This window comes from Meles meles, chromosome 18 (assembly GCF_922984935.1).
Source record: "Meles meles chromosome 18, mMelMel3.1 paternal haplotype, whole genome shotgun sequence".
Taxonomy (NCBI): domain Eukaryota; kingdom Metazoa; phylum Chordata; class Mammalia; order Carnivora; family Mustelidae; genus Meles; species Meles meles.
Genome location: NC_060083.1, coordinates 24,694,421 through 24,718,194, shown reverse-complemented (window position 1 = coordinate 24,718,194; position 23,774 = coordinate 24,694,421). Strand labels below are relative to the sequence as shown.

The following is a 23,774-nucleotide window of genomic DNA, read 5'->3' as shown; positions in this document are numbered from 1 at the left end:
GGAAAATAAAGAAATGAAGGAACTGACCACAGTACAAATGATTGCAAGAGATTACTATGAAAAATTATATGCCGGGGCGCCTGGGTGGCTCAGTGGGTTAAAGCCTCTGCCTTTGGCTCAGGTCATGATCTCAGGGTCCTGGGATCGAGCCCCACATCGGGCTCTCTGCTCCGCGGGGAGCCTGCTTCCTCCTCTCTCTCTGCCTGCCTCTCTGCCTAGTTGTGATTTCTGTCAAATAAATAAAATAAAATAAAAATTATATGCCAGCAAATTAGACAACCTTGCAGAAATCAATAAGTTTCTTAAAAACATACAATTTCCAAAACTAATGAAAAAGATAAAAATCTGAACAGACTGATTGCTAGTAATGAAGCTGAATCAGCAATCAAAAAAAAAAAAAAAAAACTCCCAACAAACAAAAGTCCAGGACCAGATGGATTCGCAGGTGAATTCTACCAAACATTTAAAGAGGAGTTAATACCTATTCTCTTTAAACTATCCCAAAAAATGGAAGAAGAAGGAAAGCCTCCCAGTACATTCTGTGAGCACAGTATTAGCCTGATACCCTAATCAGACAAAGACACTTCAAGACAAACCCACAGCTAATATCATATTTGGTGAAAACCTGAGAGTGTTTGTTCTTAGATCAGGAACCAATCTAGGGTACTTGTCGCTTTTATTCAACACAGGACTAGAAGTCCTAGGCACAGCAATCAGATAAGAAATGAAAAGGTATCCATATTGGTATGGAAGAAGTAAAACTGTCACTGTCATGTTAACAGGTGACATGATACCATACAGAGGCAACTCCAAAGAGTCCAGCAAAGAACTGCCAGAATAAGTGAATTCGGTGAAGTTGCAGGATACATAATTAATATACAGAAACCTGTCGCATATCTATGCACTAATAGTGCATTAGCGGAAAGAGAAATTAAGAAAAGAATCCCAAGTAGAGTGCCTGGGTGGCTCAGTGGGTTAAAGCCTCTGCCTTGGGCTCAGGTCATGATCCCAGGGTCCTGGGATCGAGCTTCGCATCGGGCTCTCTGCTCAGCAGGGAGCCTGCTTCCTCCTCTCTCTCTGCCTCTCTCCCTACTTGTGATCTCCGTCTGTCAAATAAATAAATAAAATCTTTAAAAAAAGAAAGAAAGAAAAGAACCCCAGGGTGTTGAGCCACCTGCGTGGCTCAGTCAGTCAAGCGTCCTACTTAATTTCAGGTTGGGTGGTGAACTCAGGGTCATAAGACTGAGCCCCACGTTGGGCGTGGAGCCTGCTTGGCATTCTCTCTTTCCCTCTGCCTCCCCCACCCCCTGCTCACGCTCGCTAAAACAAACAAACCAAAACAAACAATACGGTACTGGTACAAACACAGGCACATACATCAATGGAACAGAATAGAAAGCCAATAATTAAACCCATGCTTATATGGTCAATTAATATATAACAAAGGAAGCAAGAATATACAATGGGGAAAAGACAGTCTCTTCAATAAATAGTGCCGAGAAAACGGAACCACTTTTTTTTTTTAACACCACATACAAAAGCTCAAAATGGGTTAAAGACTTAAATAGAAGACTTGAAGCCATAAAACTTCTAGAAGAAAATATAAACAGCAATCCCTCTGACATCAGCCTTAGCAACGTTTTTCTGGACGTGTCTCCTGAGGCAAGGGAAACAAAAGCAAAAATAAGCTACTGGGACGACATCAAACAAAAGAAAACTGTCAACAAAATGAAACTTACTGAATGAGAGGATATTTGCAAATGATACATCTGTTATTGGGCTGAAAACCAAAACGTATAAAGGATTTATGCACTCAGCACCAAAAATATCCGAAGAAAAAGTGGGCAGAATAGACTGTTTTTTTCAAAGACAACACCCAGCTGGACAACAGGCAGGGAAAGATGCTTGACATCACGCAGCACCAGGGAGATGCAGGTCAAAACCACGAGGAGCTATCACCTCACATCTGCCGGGACGACCCGTATCAGAAAGATAAGGAGTAACAAGTATGGACAACGACGTGGAGAAAAAGGAAACTCCATGCACTGTTGGTGGAGATGGAAATCGGGGCAACCACTGTGGAAAACCATCTAGAGGTTCCTCAAGAAATACCAAGGGGAGGGGCGGCCGGATGGCTCAGGCGGTTAAGCATCCAACTACTGATTGTGGCTAAGGTCGTGACCTCTGGGCGGTGAGATGGAGCCCGGAGTCAGGCTCTGTGCTCAGCGTGGACTCTGATGGGGATTCTCCCTCTCTAAATAAATAAAATCTTTTTTTAGAAAAAGATTTTATTTATTTGACACACAGAGAAATCACGAGTAGGCAGAGAGGCAGGGGGGGGGGGGAAGCAGGCTCCCTGCTGAGCAGAGAGCCTGATGCGGGGCTCGATCCCAGGACCCCGGGATCGTGACCTGAGCTGAAGGCAGAGGCTTTAACCCACTGAGCCACCCAGGCGCCCCTAAATACATAAAATCTTAAAAAAGAAAGCAGAAACAAACCCCCATAAACACAGAACAAACTGATGATTGCTCGAGGGGAGAGAGGTGGTCACAGGGATGGGCAAAATGGCTGAAGGGAGGTGGGAGGCACGGGCTTCCAGTTCTGGGATGAAACAGCCCCAGGGATGACAGGCGGAGCACGGGGAATGCAGGCAGTGCGGTGATGACAGTGTTGTATAGTGACAGGTCAGCTGCACCTGTGAGCAGAGCGCGGTGTGTAGGGCGGTCCAGTTACTGTGTTGTGCCCCTGACACGAATGGAACGTTGTGTGTCAACTATACTCCACCCCCAAACCCGCCCGCCAGAAAAAAAGGAAAGAAAAAGAAAGTCAAATGCGCTTCCACATAAAGCGAACTGAGCAACAACTTGTGGTCTCTCTACGGACGGGTACTTGGAGTGAACCATGTGGATGCGAGCAGCTGGATTCCAAAGGCCACATACGCAGAGTTTGCTTTTATAAGAAAGTCTGGAAAAGGCAAAACCATCGGGACAGAAAACATCTCAGTGGTTGCCTGGGGCTGGGGGAGCCTTCTGGGTGAAAAGGTTCTCCGTCTTGACTGTGGTGGTGGTAACGAGACGGTACACATCCTCATCCTCTGACCTCCACAAGGGGAGAAACCTCCAGGGTGTAAATTCTACCTCAAGGAACCCGACTTTTAATCCAGCCCAGGACCCTGCAAGTCCCGTCAGCCTGGCAGGAGCATGCTGAGCAGATTTTAAAACTTCAGCACCAGTTTGGCTTTGGATTAGCTTTCCTTCCGAACGGGAACGCCAGCATCACAAGTTCAAATGCGGGCACTTTGCTGCCCGCCCTCCCTCCCCAGAGACATGGCAACTGTGACATTCTCTGCGGAGCCTGCGATACGCAGATGTACAGACGCCGCCTCCCGCTGTGCGCACTCCTCCGGAGCCCGCTCCTGGGACCCGCACGCTTGGAGAGCCATCCGTGTTCGTTCACCCGGTCCGAAGGGATCCATTTCAACGGCACCCGACGGCATTATGTGCACGTGCCGCGTCTTACGACTATTCCTCTGCCGACGGCGACTGCTTGGCTGTTTCTGGTGTCCTGCCGCGATGGCAATGCCACCGTGAACAGCACTTCACCCCTACACGGGTTTCTAGGACATGGACTTGGAGGGGAGATCATGCAGTCCGAGGGAGTGCACACTGGCCTCGCTGACTGGGTGTTATCGACATTCCCGCCAATGTTTTTTTTTTTTTAAAGATTTTATTTATTTGACAGACAGAGATCACAAGCAGGCAGAGAGGCAGGCAGAGAGAGAGAGGAGGAAGCAGGCTCCCTGCCGAGCAGAGAGCCTGATGCGGGGCTCGATCCCAGAACCCTGGGATCATGACCTGAGCCGAAGGCAGGGGCTTAACCCACTGAGCCACCCAGGCGCCCCTTGGCCTTGGAGTTTTAAGAAATAACAGCTCTAGGAAAATACGATTCACAGGTTGTAGAATGCGCCCTTTTAAAGCATACAGCTGAATGGCTTAGTCCATTTAGAGTTGTACAGTTGTCACAGTCAATTCTAGAACATTTCATTTCCTCAGGAAGAAATACGGGCACTCCCTATCCGCACCCCCACCCTCCCCCAGCCCCTGGCAACTACTAATCTAATCTGCTTTCTGCCTCAATGGATTTGCCTATTTCAGACTTTCATGTAAGTGAAATCATGTAAGGTGTGGTCCTTTGTGTCTGGTTTCTTTCAGTTAGCATAATCTTGCAATAATCTTTTCAAGGTTCAGAGATGTTATAGCATGAATAAGTACTTCACTTCTTTAAAACAATTTTTTTAAGAGAGACAGAGTGAGCAAGCACAATGTGGGAGGGGGAAGAAAGAGCATCTCAAGCTCCATATCCAGTAGGGAGCCTGACATGGGTCTCGACCCCACAACCCTCAGATCAGGACTGAGCCGGAATCAAGAGTTAGCCACTTAACCGAGCAAGCCACCCAGACACCCCTTCACTCCTTTTTATAGCTGAATAACATTCCATCCTGTGGCTGTTTCTCCAGTCATCAGCTGATGGACATTTAGGGGGCTTCCTTTGGTCTACCGCGCACAGTGCTGCTACAAGCGCACATGCGCAAAAGCGTTTGTGTGGGCAGGTGTGTCTGCGTCTCTCGGGTATGGACCGGGGAGTGGGATTGGTAGGTCACACGGTAACTCCGTGTTTAACTTCTAGAGGAACTGCCAGTCCGTTTTCCAAAGTGGCAGCACTATTTTTGTGACAGGATTTTCTTTATTTCTTTACTTCAAAATAAAATCTCTGGGGCGCCTGGGTGGCTCAGTCATTGTGTCTGCCTTTGGCTCAGATCATGATCTCAGGGTCCTGGGATCGAGCCTGCATCGGGCTCCCTGCTCGGCAGGAAGCCTGCTTCTCCCTCTCCCACTCTCTCTGCTTATGTTCCCTCTCTCGCTCTGTCAGATAAATAAATCCTTAAGAAAAAAATAAAATAAAATCTTTCAAAATAAATAGCTTATACACCCAGCATGGGGCTCGAACCCACAAGCCCAAGCTCAAGAATCACTCACTCACTGACTGAGCCAGCTAGGTGCCCCTGTAATAGGATTTTAAAACCGCCAGAAAGAGAACAGCGGCCAGCGGGAATGGTAGCCCCAGAGTCGAGCAGTCGGGAGCCCTGGCCTCCCATGGCCTCCGGCACCCGGAGCTCCTCACTGTCCCCTCAGGCCGGGCTCATCCCTGTTGCTGTGTCTTAACTCCTTTCTTCCTCTACCTAAACAGGAATACCTCCTTTCCGTGGAGCCAAGTTCCTCCCCGTGTCCCCTCCTCCAAGAAAGTCTCACTGTGAACCCAGACTAGTATCCATCTTTTACCCAGAGCACGGATGGCGCTCGCCGTGCCGCCTGCTTCCTTCCTCTCTGAAGGGCCACAGCGCATGCCTTCCTCTCAGAGCGAGGACCACAGCCTCACCTGGGGCCCCTGTTGCCTCGCACAGGTCCCTGACTTCGGGTTTCTCGCCAGCACCAGTGGGAGCCCCGCCAGGAGGCCGGGCGACCCCTTAGCAGCACCCGTGGCAGCAGCACAGGGCTGGGCGCCCGGGGGCAGCACTGTGTCCTGGTGGAGCGCCTTCACTGGAGCTCCTGGCCCAGGTCCACCCTCTCCTCCAGCCTGCTAACGGCCCCTTCTGAGGTCACAGTCAAGGGGAGGTCTGAATGCAGAGTCGGGAGCTAACTACTCTCTCTGTGTGACCCGGGAAGCCACTCAAGTTCCACAGGCCTCAGTTTCCTCATCTGTGAACCGGGGCTGACCAGCCTGAACCCCCAGTGCTGCCAAAGGAGCACGGCAGAGGACATGCCCCGTGGGTGCAGTTGCCCGCTGTGCTGCCGGCGCCGTCAGTGTGCGCTGCGCCGAGGGGACGGGGGAAGAAGAGGGCCGGCCTGGGCCACCCACTCACGTCTTCACGTAGGGGTCCGAGTAGCCGTTGGCGTCCATGGCAGCCAAGTGGGCGCAGCGCACAATGCCGACCAGCAGGCCCTGCTTTTGTGAGCTGTACTTGAGGGAGATCAGGATCCGACCCCGTTCCTCCAGGGACTTGTCTTCGGTCTTGTCCACCTGTTGGGCAGGAAGACACCTGGCTGTCCTCACCTGCTCCCACGCCCTCCCTCAGCCATGGGCCACTGAGGTGGTCTGCTGGCCCTGGGGATGGGAAGGTTGGTGACCCTGGCCTCAGCCCCCTGCATGTCCCTTTGCCCAGACGGTCCTCTGTCACTAATGTGATGCCCATGGGGCTCCTCAGAGGCAAGAGCCATGCCTACACCTCTCTGAAGGTGGGGCTCCTGGGAGGCCAAGGGAGGGCCACCTTCCCCAACTCCCACACCCGGAGCAGACATGACTGCTGCATTTACTCTGAGTTCAAATGAAGCCTCAGCCCCTCTCAGTGCCGGCCGCTGTTATTAATGGACCTGACTGGGCATGTGGGATTGAACGACCTGCCACTCTGGCCTAGGGCTTTGTGTGGATAGCCTCCCTAAACAGTGATCTCGTGCTAGTTTGGGGGCAGCGTGAAAATTAAACATCATAAACAAGCAGGAGTGCTTTCAGCGGTCTTTCTAGGGGTAGAATGTTACACACTGGGTCATTTCCTAGGAAGCCTATCGAACTGGGCGCTGTTCAGTCCTCACTGAGGACTAATGTTCACAGACCACACAATCTAAATGTATCACCAAAGTGTCTTTACGGTCAGGGCAGTCCCTAACCTGCACACTCCCGTGGTCACCATATGTCGCCGGGTCCAGAGCGATGAGCCATGAGCAACAAACAAGGCAAGCCCACATTCCCACCCAGCCACGTGCGGGAACACACACGTGTGCACACGCATTCTACATCCCTGAAAACACGCCTGTGTGCACTTATACACACACACCCCTGCACGCTCCCGTTCCCACACAGCTCTGTGTCATGCTGGGGTTCAAAACTCCAACACCACTACAGTAGGAGCCGATGGTGTCTTTTTCAAGTGACACAGATCTTTCGGAAAAACTGGGTTTTGGTTAGTGACAGATAATAAACTAAAAAATGTTATACGCATCATACAAATGTCTATGAGTAGGAAAGACTGTGACGAGGGAATACAATTTGATCAAATTATGCAAAAAGGCAGAGCTGGGATTCTGGCCTCAGGCCGGCTTGTTCCCAGGGCTGGACTCGGCCAGCCTGCACCGGCCACATGTCCCAGTGCCCAGGCCCCACCAGGGAAGGACGGGCTGGCCACTGGGCTTTGTCCTCTTGAGCTTTCCCCTTGCCCAGGCCTCTGGGGGGGAAATGTCCTAAAAAGGGGATTGTGGGGGCACCTGGGTGGCTCAGTGGGTTAAGCCTCTGCCTTCGGCTCAGGTCATGATCTCAGGGTCCTGGAATCGAGCCCCACATGGGGCTCTCTGCTCAGCGGGGAGCCTGCTTCCCCTTCTCTCTGCCTGCCTCTCTGCTTACTTGTGGTTTCTCTCTCTCTCTCTGTAAAATAAATATTAAAAAAAAAGGAAAGAAAGAAAAAAAAAGGGGGATTGTGCCCTGAACATCAGGCTGCTGGAGGGTGTCAGGACCCTGGGGCCTCTTGGTCAATGCCTCCCAGCCCTTCTGAACCGGGCAAGGCCAGGCCTCCCAAGTGAGGGGAGGGAGGGGGAGGGAGGGGAGACACAGATGGACAGTGTTTGGGTGGGCTCAGCTGCTGCAGACAACAGGGAGCATGATTGCTTTTGACATTGTTTTTTTAAAAAACTGCAATTTCTAGGCAAGAATTATTTTGTCTCCTCAAGGCAGCTCACAGGCATCTCATGCCCATCCTGTTCTAGTCAAGTTTCGGACATCCCCAGCTGCTCCCCCACAAGGAGTGACCCCGCATCTGTCCAGGTGCTTGCCCCCCCATTCTGGGAATGCCTGATCTGCCAGCACACCCCACCAGGATCCCACACTTCTCTCCCTCCACTGGGGCTCCAGCCCAGGTTGGGTCAGGCTCGTCCCCTCACAGCCCTCCCCACCCTCAGGCTCCTCTCCTTCTCAGCCTGCACCGGGAGAGAGCCGGTTAAAATAGTGAGAAACCCTTGTCCCTGGCCAGCCTTGCCCAGTGGCACGGCTCGCTCCCAGCTCCCCCGTCCACCCTCTGGTTCCCGCCTCTTAGGACCCAGTCTCATCCCGCTCCCAGCCCTCCGCAGCAGGCGTCTTGCTTGGGCCTCCCCCAGGCTTACAACCTGCTGTTTCCTCTGCCAGGAGCAGAGGGAACCTCCATCGAAACCACTGAGCTCTCAGGCTTTCCTTTGTGACCCCGCTCACTGTCTCACGTGGGCTCTGCCTGGGTCATTCACCTCGTCTGGAGTCTGTCTGTCCCAGGCTGCGGGAGGGCGGGCATTCTGGTCTGTTCCCCTCGCACCTGAAGCCGGGCCAGGCATTGAGTGGGCGCTCCTGGCAGGGAGGGCCCCGCATGGCCCGTGGGGCCCCGTCACCCACTCACCGGCAGCTGCTTCTCCAGGCAGATGCTGAACGTCTTGGTGTGGTTGGCTTTCAGCTTCTTCAGGGGCACACGCGTCTCCCCGATGAACTCGTTGTGACGGAATTTGTCCTCATCACACACAGAGATCCTGGGGGACAGGAGGCACGGTCAGCTCTTCAGACACACAGGGGGCGGTGCTCCCACTTTGCTTCCAATGTCAGTAGGGATCTGGGAGGGCGGCAGGGGGTATGGGAGGCAGGGCAGGGCCCTGCAGGTGAGGGGCGTGGGGAGCAAGGAGTCTGGGGCCCTCACCCACCGCAGGGTCTTTCGAATCATGTCTTCGTCCGTGATCCCGTAGTAAGTGAGGGTCTCATTCCATGTGGGGTTCAGAGTGTTTCGGAGAGTTTTCGTTCTGAGTTTATTTGCCTGGTGAGAGCGGAAAAGGTGCTCTTGGCATAGGGGAGCTCAAGAATGACGGCCCCCAGATGGCCTTGCCTGGTCCCCGGAAACTGAATGTGTCAAGGGGAGTGAAGGTTGTTACTCATTTTTTTTTTTTAAAGATCTTATTTATGTGACAGAGAGCGAGCACAAGCAGGGGGAGCAGCAGGCTCGTCGCTGAGCAGGGAGCCTGATGCGGGGCTCAATGCCAGGACCCTGGGATCCTGACCGGAGCCCAAGGCAGACGCTTAACCAAACTGAGCGCCCCAGGCGCCCTCAGCTGACTTTAAAATACGGAGATTATCCAGGTGACCTGGGCAGAGGCAGGCCTCGTGCAATGTGATTATAGGGCCCTGGAAAGCAGAAGAGGGAGGCAGGAGAGGAGTGTCAGAGGGACACATAAGGACAGAAGTCCCAGGCGGACGCTGGTGTGGAAGAAGGAGGAAGGGGCTGAAAGCCAAGGAATGTGGGTGGCCTCCAGGTGCGGGAAAAGGATGGGAATCACTTCTCCTCTAGAGCCCCCCTTGTCGGGACTGCAGCCCCGCCACACCGTGTTTGACCCATGCCGGAGCTGGGCTGGCCTCCAACCCGCAGCACTGGAAGACAGGACCCGTGTGTTGCAAGCCACTAAAAGTTGGAGATAATGGCCACTCCCGGAACCTTAATACCAGAGGCTCCCCATTGCCAGGCCCCAAATGTGTGCTGGTGGGGGGGGGGTCCGCAGGAGGGGCTGGGGCTGCTCTCCCGCACATCTCCTTGCTTCTGCGCGGGCCTTGCCCTCCACTTGGAACGCCGCCGCTCCTAGAAAATGCTTGTGGGCTGGCGTGTCCCAGCTGCCCCACTGCCTCCCGTCCTTCCCCTGTGCTTCTCTGGCTCTCGGTCCTTGGGCTCCGCACGGTCCTGCCCGTTCAGACTCAGCGCCATGACTGCTTCCCCTCACCCGGCTCTGAGGTCAGGCGCACCTACATCCCGATCCCCGCTTGGTCACCTGCTGGAGCTCCGTGCCGCCCAGCAGCTTACTCCCCCTCTGCGAGCTCCAGGCTCCTGCTGTAGGAAAGGACATAATCATCCCTCTTTCTCAGCGTGGTTTTTAGGAGCCTGCTTTGTAGAAACCACTGCCCTAGGGGGGAATCCTGTCTGTGTGGGAGGGTCCCTAGGACTCAGACTTCCGGTATTGCCAGTTCTAGGGGCCTTGAGTCTAGGGCCTCACAGCCATTGAGCTCCTGAGTTGGGGACATTGCCCTGGTCACATTACTCTCACAGCCCTGGGAGTCCTACCTGCAACAGGGGCCATCGAGGCCTGGAGCGGTGAGCAGCTTCCCTAGGCTACCGCCCTGCCTTCCCTGAGACCGAGTCGTCGCCTGTCGGGGGCCCTCCTGGACTGGTGGGGAGCCTCGGCCCTTACACATTGTCCCAGAGGGTTTGGGCCTCGGACTCAACTCGGGTCCCAGCTCCTCAGCTGGCCTGGAAGAGTCCGTGGCAAGGAGGGGCCCTCTGCCCAGGACGGCATTCCCATTACAGACTCTTGTCATCAGCTGACTTGAAGGGAGCCCCCAGCTCTTGGTCCTAGAAAGAGGCCGGGATGAGAACACCAGCCATTGGGCTCTGTTCCTCACGCTCCGATGTCCTCCATCCCATGTCCCCCTGCCTCCCTCTGGTCTCCTCTTGGAAGCAAAGCTGCTAGTCTCCTGTTGACCCCATCCCCTCCTCAGCAATGATGTCCACATAACCTGCCCCTTGAAAAGTGTGGGTCCCAGACCCAACTCTGAGAAGATGATCTAACCCTCCCTCTCATGAAATTAAGATTTAAACACCACTGACCAGTAAGACATGTGTAAGAATGTCTAAACAGTTTTGACCTTCCAATGCTGAAGGTCACCTTGATGCTTTTGTTTAATAGCAAATCTTTTCTTAAAAAATGTCTTTTTTGGGCGCCTGGGTGGCTCAGTGGGTTAAGCCGCTGCCTTCGGCTCAGGTCATGGTCTCAGGGTCCTGGGATCGAGTCCCGCATCGGGCTCTCTGCTCGGCAGGGAGCCTGCTTCCCTCTCTCTCTCTCTCTCTCTCTCTCTCTGCCTGCCTCTCTGCCTGCTTGTGATCTCTCTCTGCCAAATAAATAAAATCTTTAAAAAAAAAAAAATGTCTTTTTTCCTTGGCACCCCACATGCTTGGTCAGGCTGCTGGGTCACCTAGTATAGGAACAAGGGTTCTGTGGCCCAAGAACTGGGCAGAATCTATCCACTCCATTCCCCTTTGTGGGGTGTTGCGGGGCAGCCCATCAACATGTTAAAGGCTCTGGTAAGTCCTAGAGTAAAGGAACCTGTTTAACAAGGCTTCCCAGTGTTATCTGGCCACAGAGCCCTTTATTCCCCAAAACATAGTAACCTCCAGCTGAGTCTGCTTCTTATAAAATTCTGGCCTAGAATTTTCTGGAGGGTTTCCCCAGTTCATCAGGCAAGTAGTGCTGACTGGAGGGTCCCAGGAAGCCTGGGGGCTGTGGAGCTGGCCAGGTGTGCTGAGTGGCGGTGAGTCACTGAGGTCCCATCAGCTGGCTTGGTCTGGGAGGCGGCATGGGAGGTATGCGGCTCCCTGCGTGTGCTGAGCTCAGCCGGGGCCGAGTCACCGCAGTCAGTGCTGTTTGGCAGGCCCTGGGAGGGACCCCTCACCTTACTGGCTCCTGGCAGCAGGTGCAGCTTGACGTAGGGGTCTGCCAGCCCGTTGTGGTCCATCGGCTTCAGGCCCTGAGTAGAGGGGAACGGCAGAAGGTGTGAAATGGGAGCTGGAGACACAGAGAGCAGCCAGGGCCTCTGGGCACTTTGCTGGGCACGCGCCCCTTGTCCCCAGGCCTCCTGGCTGGGTCCATTCAGGACCCTCTTTGCAGAGGTCCCCGGGAGCCCACGCTCTCAGAACAGGGAAGATGGCTCAGTGCTGGTGTGCTCCCCCTCCCCCCAAATGTCCTGGCTGGGACAGGGGTCTCAGGGTGTCTTTGTCAGACCAGCCTTTCTCTTTCCAGCCTCCCTTTCGTGGAGGCCAAGTGATCCCCCTCTTCTGAAGGAGGTCCTCATTATCCTGCTTCGGGGAGGCCCTTCTTTCTTCCAGATTCCCCTTCCCCCACTCCCCAAATACAGGGACTTCCCTCACTGGCCCTATGTCCACTCACCGCCAACGTTCCCCTCTTTACCACAGGAAAAGGTTCTGGGTCCTGGAGACCAACCTCAGTTTCTCTCTGATCTGCCACGGCTCCCTGCTGGCCTGAATCCGAGGAGGCCAGACAGCGTGGCTGGCCACAGAGGGTCCCTCCACAAGATGGCACCCCTCACTAACTTGGAACGACAGTCAAGTGCGCACAGCCAGGGAACCAAGGGAACCGAGAACAGACGGGGGCTTAGCTGACCTCATGACTGCTCTGAGCTCTGAAAATTGTGCTTTTTCTTTTGCGGTGGTTCGCAGGCTGCGGGGCAGCAGCATCCCAGAACTGCCCGGCCGGCCTCCCAGGAGAACGGAGGCGCTCACCCCCAACCTTGGTTTGGTCTGAAGAGCAGGGGGTGGGGATGGATAGAAGGGGCTGAGGCAGGAGGTGGGTCTTCCAATGCCCCTGCGGCTCTGCTTCTGGGAAGGAGCACGCTGGCCTCAGAGCCAGGCCGGCTGGGATCCCTGCTCCTGCTCGCTTAGCCGGGGAAGGGGCGGAGGTGCTCTGTCCCCAGAGCATCAGCTTTATCATCTATAAAAGGGGTTACTGGTTCCCACTTCCCAGGGGAGGTCCAGGAGTGGAGGTGGCGATGGTGACGCAGGGCTTGGCCTAGGCCATTTGTGCCCCTTCCCCACGTCCTCTTGGAAGATGCCAGAAAGGTGGTGGACGATCAGTGTAGGGCTCTCTGAGCTGTGTGGGAGCTGCTGGGGCTCCGTGGCCACGTGTGTCCCCGTGGCGAGGTGGTGGCCCTCCCGGACTCAAGTCCTTCCTCTCGCGCTCACCACCTGTCCCTGATGTGCCCAGGACTGGCGGGGCGGTCAGCACTGTCCCAGTCCCTCTGGGCCTGAGCTCCCGGGTGCCTGTGTTTGTGTGGGCGGGGCTGGGCCCCCGCCACCAGGCAGTCCTCCAGGACGGTGGCTGGGACTGAGCACTTACAGGGCTCACAGCCACCACACAGGTGGGGGATGCACCCAGTTTTACAGATGAGCAAACGAGCTGCTCGGCTTCCCTGCAGGGTAGTGTCCAGGAAGGGCCTGGCTGCACAGCCTCTGTCCTCCCCCAGAGCTCCTCAAGGGGCTCTACCTGTCAACCCCGCTTCAGCCTCCTTAACTCCCTCTGGCTCCCGCCCAACCCGGATCCAGAGCCGCAGTTCTTCCCCTGCCTGCACCAGCCTCTCCCCTGCAAAACGGGAACTAAGCAGAGAATGACCTGGAGAACAGGCCCCTATGGCTTGGGGTCCTCTCCTCCCCCACCTCCAGGCCTTGAGTGACACACCCCAAAAGATGCACACACATGTGCACACAGAGACCCACGTGTGCCCCCCCCCCCCCCGTACAACCCCACAGTCCTAGAGCCTGGGTAGGGAAGGCAGGGCACACAGCACAGAAGGGGCCTGGTGTCTGGGATGGTGTCTGGCAGCAGATGCCCATTCCCAGTTCCCAAGCCTGGACAACCTCTACAAAACTAGGGGGAGGGAGAGGGAAAGGGCTCTGCCCGGGCCCTACAGGCTGCCCTCCACCTTGGCCCCCCGTCATGGAGTCACAGTTCTTGGCTCCTTCCCAAGAGGCAGGTCTGGAGCCCCCGCATCAAAGCCCAGGCAGCTCCCGAGGGGAGGGCAGGGCGAGGACGGCCCGTGGGGGCCTCTGGGGTGCCTGAAGCAGACACCGCTGTCTACCACAATGGCAGTCCGGGTGTGCTGGCCCAGGCCAGGTGGGGACAGTGGACACAGAACCAGGCAGCCGGCCCCTCAGGGTGGGCAGAGCCCTGGCTGGGGTGCTGAGGGGCACAGAAGCGCACAGAAGCACACAGCTGGGACGGACGGTGGGGTCTGGGCCCAGGCGGCTCTGCTGGAGGCTCCTTGCTTTGAGCCTGAGCCAGACCCTTCCATGGCTCTACTGGGAGTCCTACTAGGCCGCGCTACGGCCCTTACCTTGCGCGAGAACATCAACTTTGGCACCTTCCTCCCAGAGGGATGGATGCAGGGGGCGAAGCGAACAGCATGGCTAAAGAGAGAGCTGAGGCCCCCCCAGCCCGAAGGGGGAGATGCTCCGGCTCAGGCCCGAGACCCGAGAGCCAGGCTGGGGCCCTGAGCCACAGGAGAGGACTCTCCCGCCTGGAGGAGTCTGGGGTGCTGGGAACGTCAGGAGGCCAGAGGCAACCAGTCCAACCCCCACTGGGCCACCAGGACAGACCTGTCATTGCTCCCCTTCCTGCCCTCTTTCCATCCCCAGCCCCTCCCCAGCTCTGCCCCCTGCTATCCCACCTTCCTTCTCTTTCTCTTCCTGCTTTTTTGTTCTACTCCTTCCCTGAATGTCTATCCAGTAGGGGTTTTTCAGAGCAGCGGAAGTGAATTAGGCAAGAACTCCCTCCCTGCCCTGCACCCACAGGCAGATGCCACAGAGCCTGGACAGGCACCAGCGGGGAGAACAGGCCTTGGGACCTCAGCCCCTCACCTCCACCCAGGGCCCTGGACCCCGGGGACCGTGGGGGCCGGCAGGGGCCTACCTTGGCCTTGCTAATAGTGCAGTGGAGGGCGTTGTTCTCCTGGTCGTAGAGCAGGCTGAAATCCAGCGTGCCCAGGGCAGCTGCGGACAGAGGGCTCAGGTCACGCATCGGCCACACAGAGGGCGGGGGAGGGCGGGGGAGGGTCGCCCACCCACAGCCGCACAACGCCTGCCATTAACGGAGCACCTACTGCATGCAACCCCTCCGCCCAGTCCCCCAGGCCCACCAGTCCTGGGAAGTGAGCACTGGCCTCCTCAGGTTCCAGAGGAGGGAGGAGTGGAGGCTCAGTGAGGGGAGCTTGGCCCCTGCGTGGTGCTGGGGTGCTTGGCCTGTGGCTGGTCCACTGTTGGACTCCCCCTTACAGGACACTCAGCTAAAGGTTCCCGTCCTCCTGCCCTCCTTGTGCGACCATCAATCTTGGCTCTGTGCCTCGGTTTCCCTGACCCGTTAAAATGTCACAAGGTGGGGCGCCTGGGTGGCTCAGTGGGTTAAGCCTCTGCCTTTGGCTCAGGTCGTGGTCTCGGGGTCCTGGGATCGAGCCCGGCATCGGGCTCTCTGCTCAGCAGGGAGCCTGCTTCCTCCTCTCTCTCTGCCTGCCTCTCTGCCTACTTGAGATCTCTCTCTCTGTGTCAAAGAAATAAATAAAATATTTTGGGAAAAAAAATGTCACAAGAGTTGTGTGAGAGAGCCTTGAGAGAAGCCCTGGGGCCCTAGCCGGGCTGACTGGCTGATCCACCCCCAGCAACCCTCGGGGCTGCCCCTCCCCAGTCTCTCTGGTCCCTTGAGGGGCCTGGGGCAGGCGGCAAGGAGGCCGCTAAGTCCTGGCACTGCTCCCGGCCAGCCTCTTGAAGGCGGCAGTCGATTCCCTAGGGCTGGGCGGAGCGTCCGGCGGTAATTGGGTGCACCTGTAGCCCTGGGGGCAATCACACAGAGCAGCTGTAGCCGGCCCTGTTCACGTGGCTCCTGGCGTAAGGGCGGGGGTTGCAGGTGCGGGGGCAGGCCCCAGGGGCAAGTCTTGGACAGCAAGATGCTCACTGACAGGAAGTCTTTAGAAACCCAGATCCTGCCAGACTGCTGGGCGGCTCAAGTGGCACCCAGTCGTTCCTTCATTCTTCTTTACCAAGCCTTAGTATAATAGGTGGACTCCAGGGATGAAAACATCCATAAGGCGGGGTTCCTGCCCCAAGGAATCCCATGCTATCCTGCCCCATGGCGTAATGGGAGAAACAGATGAAAAGAATCAGCCCTAGTAGAGTCTGGTGAGCCAGGAGTGATAGGGGTTCAAAGGATACGCCTTGCTCGGCTGTGAATGGGGGCCACCAGGGAAGGCTCCCCGGAGGAGGTGATCCTTCATCTGGGCCGTGAAAGATGAGTGGGAGTCGGCCAGCGCACAGGGGTGCCCAGGGGGAAGGGCATCAGACCTCAGGCTGGTTGGATGAGGGGGCCTGGGCAGCTGGGCGGAGGCTGGGGGGAGGGCGGGGCTCTGTTCTTCCGGCCAGGGGCACCCAACAAGGTTCTAGATTCACGCCGAGCTCAGCCACGCTCATCTCTTTACATCTGGTCCACGGCTGCTTTTGCATGACAAGGCCGGAGCTGAGTAGATGCCGTTGGCCTGCAGATCCCTGGGCTCCTGTGGGGGTGGCGGGGCGGGGGGGGGGGCGGTGCTGGCATGGCAGCATTTGGCTTTGCGGAAAAATGGGCAAATGAAGGCCCATGTGCGTGGAGCTGCCCTTTATTCCGAGGTGCGGGCACTGAGCCGCATGTCTTGCTCCCTAGCTCCTGAGACAGGGTTAGGAAGGCACCCAGCTCATCTCTGTCCTTGCACATGTGGGGTACCAAGACCGGCCCTCGGACACCTCACCCCGGCGGGGGTCAAGTCCTGGCCACATGCCTCCTTGCTGTGTGACTTTAGATAGCCTTTGTGCTCAGTTTCCTTATCTGCAAAATGGAGACACGATAGTATCCGCCTCAGGGCATCGCGCTGTAACAGCCCCTGGGGTACAGAACACGCTCAGTACGTAATTATAGAAGGAGCAGACCCATCCAGGGGATTTTCCTGGATAACCGTACTTGCCCCCTGAGACACCTTCTGGAATGAACTCGTTACAAACTGGATCACTCCCCTCCCAGTCTTTGTGGAGAGACTATACAAACGGTCCCTTACACCCCTCTGCATGACCTGAGTCATCGCTGTGACCACAACGACCGTTCTGGGTGTCACGGTGGCGGCCCAGATCCAGGGATCCCCGGCACGAGGTTTTCCGAGGTTTTCTCCATTTTTCTGCCTCCTCCTTTGCCATCAGCTTGAAACTCCTCTTAGGATACTTGCCTCTGATTGCACAAGCAGCCCGCCTGCCTGCCTTTTCAATAGTCACTTCTTTCTTCTACACAGCCAGGTGCGAATACTTGACAGAATTGTGCCCAAACTCTGAGTCAATAGGCCAAGCCCAAGTTGCTCTTGGCCCTTTGCGGCCTGTATCAGGGCTCCCACCTGTGCAGGTGGGCAGGTGGGGGCGCTGGAAGGGAGGTAGGTATCACCATGCCCGTCACAGTGAACACAGCCATGGGCCCAAGATTCTCCAGGTCCATGCTTTGATGATATTTTCTAAAGCCATTGGCTTGGCCTGACAGTCGGTCGGTCTGCGGTTCCGTTCAGGCCTACCCATAGCTTGTTCTCTCAAGATGTTCGCCTCCAGAGAGGAGGGACCCTGCCTCAGCCACACCAGTGACATCAGCAAAGAGGGCATGTTCAGTCCACACGGCCGGTCCCGTCAAACCAATCTGCCTTCCAGCTGTTCACAGGCGCGGGGATTTGGTGACGTCCATGTGTTAAAATACACCCACCCCATCCCTGCCCATTTCCCGCTCTCAGAGAAGGCCAGCCAGCCAGACGGTGGGGGTCACTTGCTTCCCACTGGGAAACTCAGACCCCGGAGAAGAGAGGAGCCCCTTTTGCTGGCGCCGCAGGCATCCCTGTTTAAGGAGGGCTGACACGGCTCGGTGAAACCGACACCCATCATCCATTCCCAGGAAGGAACAGCGCACCCAGCGCTCCTTCACGCAATGTATGATTTTTCTTTTTAAACTCCAATGGAGGTTTTGTAAGAAATAATAGTTTATTAATAGAAGCACGGTCACCATTTTTAGAGATCTGCTGGTGGTGGAGCTCTCTTAGGGATCTTACAGTCCAATGTCTTCATTTCCCATTCAGAGAAATGAGGCTCAGAGAGGGGAGGTGACCTGGTCAGGGCGGCCCAGCAGAACTGGACACAGAATCCAGGCCTCTTCACTTCATCCTGACAGTTCCTGTCTTAAGCCTAGTGACTTTCAACTTTTTTTTTTTTTTTTTTTTGGTCTGCTACTTTGTGAAGCTGAAATCTTAGGGGGTTGCCACAGAGAAACAGAAAAGCAGAGCTGCTCTCAGGGACGCAGGGGAGGGGCAGTGGCTGGGCTACCATCCTAGAGGGGCCTCTGAGTCGGAAATGCAGCTGTGGGCTTGTGGTGCAGGTGAGGAGGCCCCTAAGGGCAGGCAAAGGGGTTTGTCTGCGTGAGCCACGGGGTCCTGCCCTCCACCCACAGAAATCACGTGTCCTGGCCGAAGTTTACATCCTCGGAAAAATAATGAGGGTTGGTCACTAATGGGCCTTGGCGAGTTGTCACCCGCCTGTCGATAATTATAGAGCTTTAATGGGGCTAATTCAGAGAAAATCAGGCTCAAGCCCTGGTCGGTTCCTCTAAGGCCAAACACCCCTTTAGTCTGCTGATGGAGACTGACAGCATCATTCTGACCTTGGTTTTCACCTGAACCTTCCTCACCCGTATACCCTTGGGAATAGGAAATCGGTGCTGGTTGTTTTCTTCCTTCCTTCCCTCCTTTCTTCCTTTCTTTCTCTCTCTCCCTAAGAAAAATGTCAGCCTCTCAAATAGTTTTTAAAAACTGTGGCAAGAACCACAGAAAATTGGTCAAGCCTGAGTTGACACCATTTCATAGTTGGGGAAACTGAGGCACAGAACCAAGCACTGCAGGGGGTACAAAAAACAGTCATCTGTCCCTGCTTCCCTGGAGCTCAGAGGCAGAGAATTAGAACTTTAGGACACTCAGAAGTCTATTCATTCTCTTGCTTTCAATTATTCGAAGGTTCACCACTACCTCCTGGACTCAGTTTAACCTCCTCGGTGTAGCATTCAAGGGCCTCTATGATATGACCACTCTGGCCTCATCATAGATCTTTTCCCCTTGCTTCAGCCTCTTGACTACGGCACCTCTGCTGGGCTGTTTCCTCCACCTCTACCCTTGTACACAGCAGTCCCCCCACCAGGAGCATCTCTCTTTCCTCCTTCTACTCAGCCAGACCGCTTCCTCCTTTCTCCCAGACTCAGAGCACAGCCTTCTCTATGGGTAAACTCTGTGCAAAACAGCACTTCCCATTTGGCTTCCTGCCTCTCTGTTGTTACCGCTGGGCTACTTGCTCATCTCGGCTTCCCTGAACTCCCTCCTGTCAGAGACCAAGTCTCAGGCATCCGTGAATCTCGAACAGCACCTGACATACAGCTGGTCTTATAATGTTGAGTATCTAAAATTATGGTCTGAGAACAACATGCCTGGGCTCCACGGAAGGGGATGCAAAGCCAGCAGGGACTGGGAACCGCTCCCAGCTGAGGGCCTTGGAGACAACACTTTCTCCACTCCATCCCTGCCTCCAACGGCACCACTCCTGACCCCACCCAGCATGAATCACGCAGAGGCAGGTGTCCGCACGGGCATATGATGCCATTCTGGCCAATAGGACAGAAGGACAGGTCTCCTGCGGACCCTGGGAGAGCTTTCCTTGCTTTTCAACTGAGATATGGGCAAGGAAACTTGTCCTTGTCAAATTGAAGATCTTATGGTTACATGTGACACCTGGACTTGAAACGGGCACCCAGGACCAGGAGGGAGGACACCCTAAGGAGAGCAGAGCATGGCCAAGGGGAGAGGTGGACAGAGACATCACCTTTGAGGATGCCAACGAGCCACTGCCTACGCTTATCTGGGTGTCACGTGATCCCAACTGTCCCCACGGTTTAACAAACTTGGAATTTTCTGTTACTTGCAAAACCCAAACAATCTAGTCCTTATAGCTTGGAAGAAGGACCTGGGTTTCCACAGGTGGAGGCTGGGCAGGAGACGGTGGGCAGGGGATGGACACGTGCAGATGGTGGGCCCCGGGGCTTGGGGCCCAGCTGGGGGACAGCAGGCAGCGGAGTCCAGCTTGGCCCGCCCATACTGTGGACCAGTGAGAGGGAGGACACGTCTAACCCTGACATTGACTGCCTTTGGCCCCTATTAGATCAGTTTGGAACATGCAAATTTGATGCTTGGGTCTTGAGGTGACTTAATAAAGGACGAGATTTAAAGAGAAGGGGGGAAAAGGTCGAGTAGATAAAGTCTTTCATTCTCAGCCTTGGACAACAGAGCAACCGCCCTGATTTCTTTTTGTTAGGACAGAGATAATCCAATAATTAGGGCAGCAAATAGCATAACCCTGGCTAAAGCCGTAAGGAACCATCTGGCTTGAATCACTTAGGCTAATTCTAGGGATCTGGTTGTCAGAGCCTAGAGGGGGCCCGGGCCTGGGGTATGGGCTAGGGAGTGGTTCCGTGGCAGAACCTGGTCCCACCACAGGAAGGAGCCGAGATTTCTGTGTTCCCGTGCCTGCAAAGTCTGCTCAGCTGCTGATGGGATCCAAGCCTGGGGCGGGCTGTTCCTTGAAGGGGACGAGGGGGCCCAGACTGGCCCTGGCTCAGCCACACACCCTCCTCCTTAGCTCTTTTCAGCAGACTGCCTGGTGATATGAGTGTGGCCAGCCCTCCGTCTGGGCGGGCAAGGCTGTGTCCCCCATGGCCTTGCGTTGTCGACCTCAAGTGAGTCTGTTCCCTGTGAGGACATGTGAGCTCCCTGGGTCCCGAGCCCTGGTCCTGTGCCCCTTTGCCCCACTCTCTGCTGCTGGGACAGTGCTCAGGGAAGGAAGGACTGGAGTCGATGGCCTGGAGATGAAGCAGCGACCTGAGTTTGGGACTTTCGGGCCTCCTTCTTGCCGGGCGTGTTTAGGGAGAGTCCAAAGAAACGACAGGATTTCTCACCAAGTAACAGTGTGTCATCAGAGGGCCCTTTGTGGCAACAGGAGGAGCGCCTGGAGTTCCTGTGGAAGCTCTGTCCTGCCCCTGTCACTCTCTTGGTCCAGCAGGAAAGATGCTGGAAGGGTAGCAAGTTCCTTACCCTTTCTTCCGGAGGTGGCTTTGGGGTCAGAGCATCCAAAGGGGTGACTTGGGTCCCAGTTAGGGCCTGCCCAAATGCACAGCAGGTGAGGGGGTGCTATGTGCCCAGGGTGCCAGGAGCGGGGCGAGGGGGTGTGGTGGGAGAGATCCAGGCACAGCCCTGAGGGCATAAACTCTCCGGACCCAATTTCCTGATGATGCAGGAAAGTGAAGGGAGAGGACTGCTCCCCACCTCCAGGCCACGGAGGGCAAGGTCTCAGTACACCCGGTGCGGGCCAGAGTGGGGAGGTCCAGGCCCAAAGAAAGTGCACAAGGGACAGTCCCCTCCTCGGAGAGCGGACAGGCCTCCCTAGGTAGGACGATGAGAGGTAGGTCACCTCCCCCAGTGGTGCTGGTAATCTCCACCTTCAGCTTCCAGTGACACATTATCTGCTTTGGGGAAACTCCAGGCCCCCGGCCCTAGGCCCACATGAGTCCCCAAACCAGGCGCGGCCACCCTCGCTGCACTGCACGCGGCAGGACCCGGCGGAGCGTCCCTTGGCTAAACCCGCGGGAGACCCCTGCCCAGAAAGATCCACCTCCCGGCTGGTGTGGCAGATTTGAGAGTGACGCGGCTGGGGCTCCAGCCTAGCGAGCCGCGCTACTCCCAGCCCCACCCCCATCTCGCGCCAACCCCTTCCGAACCAGGCGGCAACCTCTTTGGCCTCGGTTTCCCCTCCACTCCCGGTTCCGGCGCGGCAGGCACCTTAGAGACCGGAAAGGCGAGGAACACCCGCTGGCCCGGCCCGGCCTTGGCCTGGAGGGACCCCCGGTGCTTGCCCCCTCCCCGGGGCTCGGGGCTCAGCCCGGGAAGGAGGAGGTGCGGGCTGGGGGCCCTTCCTGGAGGTGGAAAGCGGGCGTAACAGGTGGGCGAAGGTCGGCGGCCGGGGACAGAGCCGCAGCGGGGTCCACGGACGCGGGAGCAGGAACCGCCAAGGTTTTTCCAAAGGACAAGCGGCCCCGCGGTCCTCCGGTGCTCGGCTCGGGCGCCAGCCGAGCCACTGCGCTCTGCGGGCCGCCAGGCCCACTCCGGAGGCCGGCCCGGCCCCAGCCCCCGCGCCCGCCACCTGCCGCCCGAGCCCGGCCCCTCGGCTGCGAGGCCGGCCCGCAGCGGGCTCCCGGGCGGGGAGGACCGCGCGGCAGGCAGCAACTGGTGTCTCCCCGGGGCGCAGCTCCGCCCTTCCCGGGAACAAAAGCCGCCGCCCGCACCGGAGCTCCCCGCCGGCGGGCCGAGAGGGGGCGCGGCGCGGGTTCGGAGAACCGGGCCCCGCAAATGGGACGCCCTCAGGGGGCGCCCCCAAACTTCCCACCTCTCCAGTGCGGGTCAGGGAGGGGTCGGGGCAGGGTCTGCAAGGCGCGCGGAGGGCGCACGGAGCAGGCGAGGGGCCGCTACAGGCGGGGGTGGATGCCGGCGAAAGGGGAGACGGCAGAGGGCTGGAGGACCCGCGGGGTCGGGGTAGCGCGCCGGAGGCCGGGCCGGGGGAGGGGGCGGGAAGTCGGCGAGTTGGAAACTTACTGCAGTCGTCGGACTCGTAGCCGTCGGCGTCGGGCTCGTCCTCCGGCGGCTTGGCGGGCGGCCGCGCGGGGCTGGGGCCGGGGCTGGGGCCCGGGCTGGCGCCGTAGGCTCCGAAGAGCTGGTCGACATCCTCGTCGTCGTCGCGGGCGCCGTCGGAGGGGCTTCGGCGGCCCGCGCTGGCCGCGGCGGGGCGCGCGGGGGCGTCCGGGGGCGCAGCGGCGCGGGGCCCGGCGTCCGGGGGCAGGCCCCGCGGGAAGCGGGGGAAGTAGTCGGATATTTGCTTGATGGGCCGGATTGGGCCGGGGCACACGTCGATGGCCATATGCTCCTGGATGCTGATGGTCGCCTTCTCCCCGCGCCGCCGGAGGGTCATGCAGGCAGCGCGGCCCCACCCGGGCGCGGCCCGGCCCCGGCCCGGCGCGGTCCCTGCCCGGGGTGGGGGGTGGGGGGGGTGCGGCTCAGCAGGCCCGGTGGGGCGCGGCGAGGGCTGTGGGCATCGCCGGCGGCGCCCCCGGACGGTCCTGATGCGGCTGTTGCCTGCTCGGCGGCGGCCGGCTAGTGAGTGCCGGGGGCCGGCAGGCGGGGGGCGGGCCCAGCCCGCGTCACCCGGCAGCAACCAAGCAGTGTGAGTGTGCCGGCTGCGCGGGCGGGCGGGGAGCGGAGCGAGCGGCGCCGCACTCACTCGCGCTGGCATCGGCGCGCGCACACCCGCGGGCACCGGGCGCCTTCCACTCGTGCACACCGGCAGGCCCGCCGAGAAGCCGAGCGGGGAGCCGCAGGACGCACACTCGCACGTTCCCGCCCGTGCCAGCCCCCTGTGGGGTTCTGTTCGCTCTCACAGGACACACGCGGGTGTGCCAGATCTCACTCCAAGCACACAGGAGCGTGTGCAGACGCTTGGCAGAAGCGTCCACCGGCTCACACTTGTAGGACACATACGAACATGCATCCGTACAGGGCTGGTTGAGGTTGCTGTGGTACCCTACGTCCCCAGCACACACCTGCCTAACAGGATACACAAACACGCCCTTGGAAGTGGTGGTGGTGGGGGGGACTCAGAGCACAGCCCTCCCCACTCCCCACATCTACAGGACTCACAGCCACCCTCCTAGGAGTGTGGGGGACAGGTTGCTGACATGCTAGGAGGACATGTACATCCTCGGTGGTCCAAGGTCATTGTAGGCACAGTCTGTTCACACTTCTTCTCAGGTCACATACAAGCACACACTCTCTGTAACCCTGAGTCAGTCCCTCACTTGGTCAGTGGAGGGCCCTGTCTCCCCCCTCTCCCCATGGGGATAGGGTGGATAAAAACCTTGAACACAGGCTGTGGTCAGGAGAGGGTTCTGGGCAGAAGACCCCTTCCCAGTGAGTGATGGACGAGG

General features: G+C 57.4%; 1 protein-coding gene across 1 annotated transcript in view; it reads right to left on the bottom strand.

Moving 5' to 3' along the window:
• Nucleotides 1-23,547, bottom strand: part of DOC2B (double C2 domain beta) — a 29,893-nt gene extending 6,346 nt beyond the window's left edge. Inside the window, exons 1-6 of the mRNA XM_045984462.1 lie at nucleotides 22,390-23,547; nucleotides 14,577-14,656; nucleotides 11,548-11,622; nucleotides 8,763-8,872; nucleotides 8,468-8,594; nucleotides 5,921-6,078 (exon numbers count right to left, since the gene is read on the bottom strand). Of these exons, the coding sequence (XP_045840418.1) occupies nucleotides 5,921-6,078; nucleotides 8,468-8,594; nucleotides 8,763-8,872; nucleotides 11,548-11,622; nucleotides 14,577-14,656; nucleotides 22,390-23,083 (1,244 nt within the window). The 5' untranslated portion in view covers nucleotides 23,084-23,547. The remainder of the gene's footprint in view (nucleotides 1-5,920; nucleotides 6,079-8,467; nucleotides 8,595-8,762; nucleotides 8,873-11,547; nucleotides 11,623-14,576; nucleotides 14,657-22,389) is intronic.
• Between the last annotated feature and the right edge of the window lie 227 nt (nucleotides 23,548-23,774).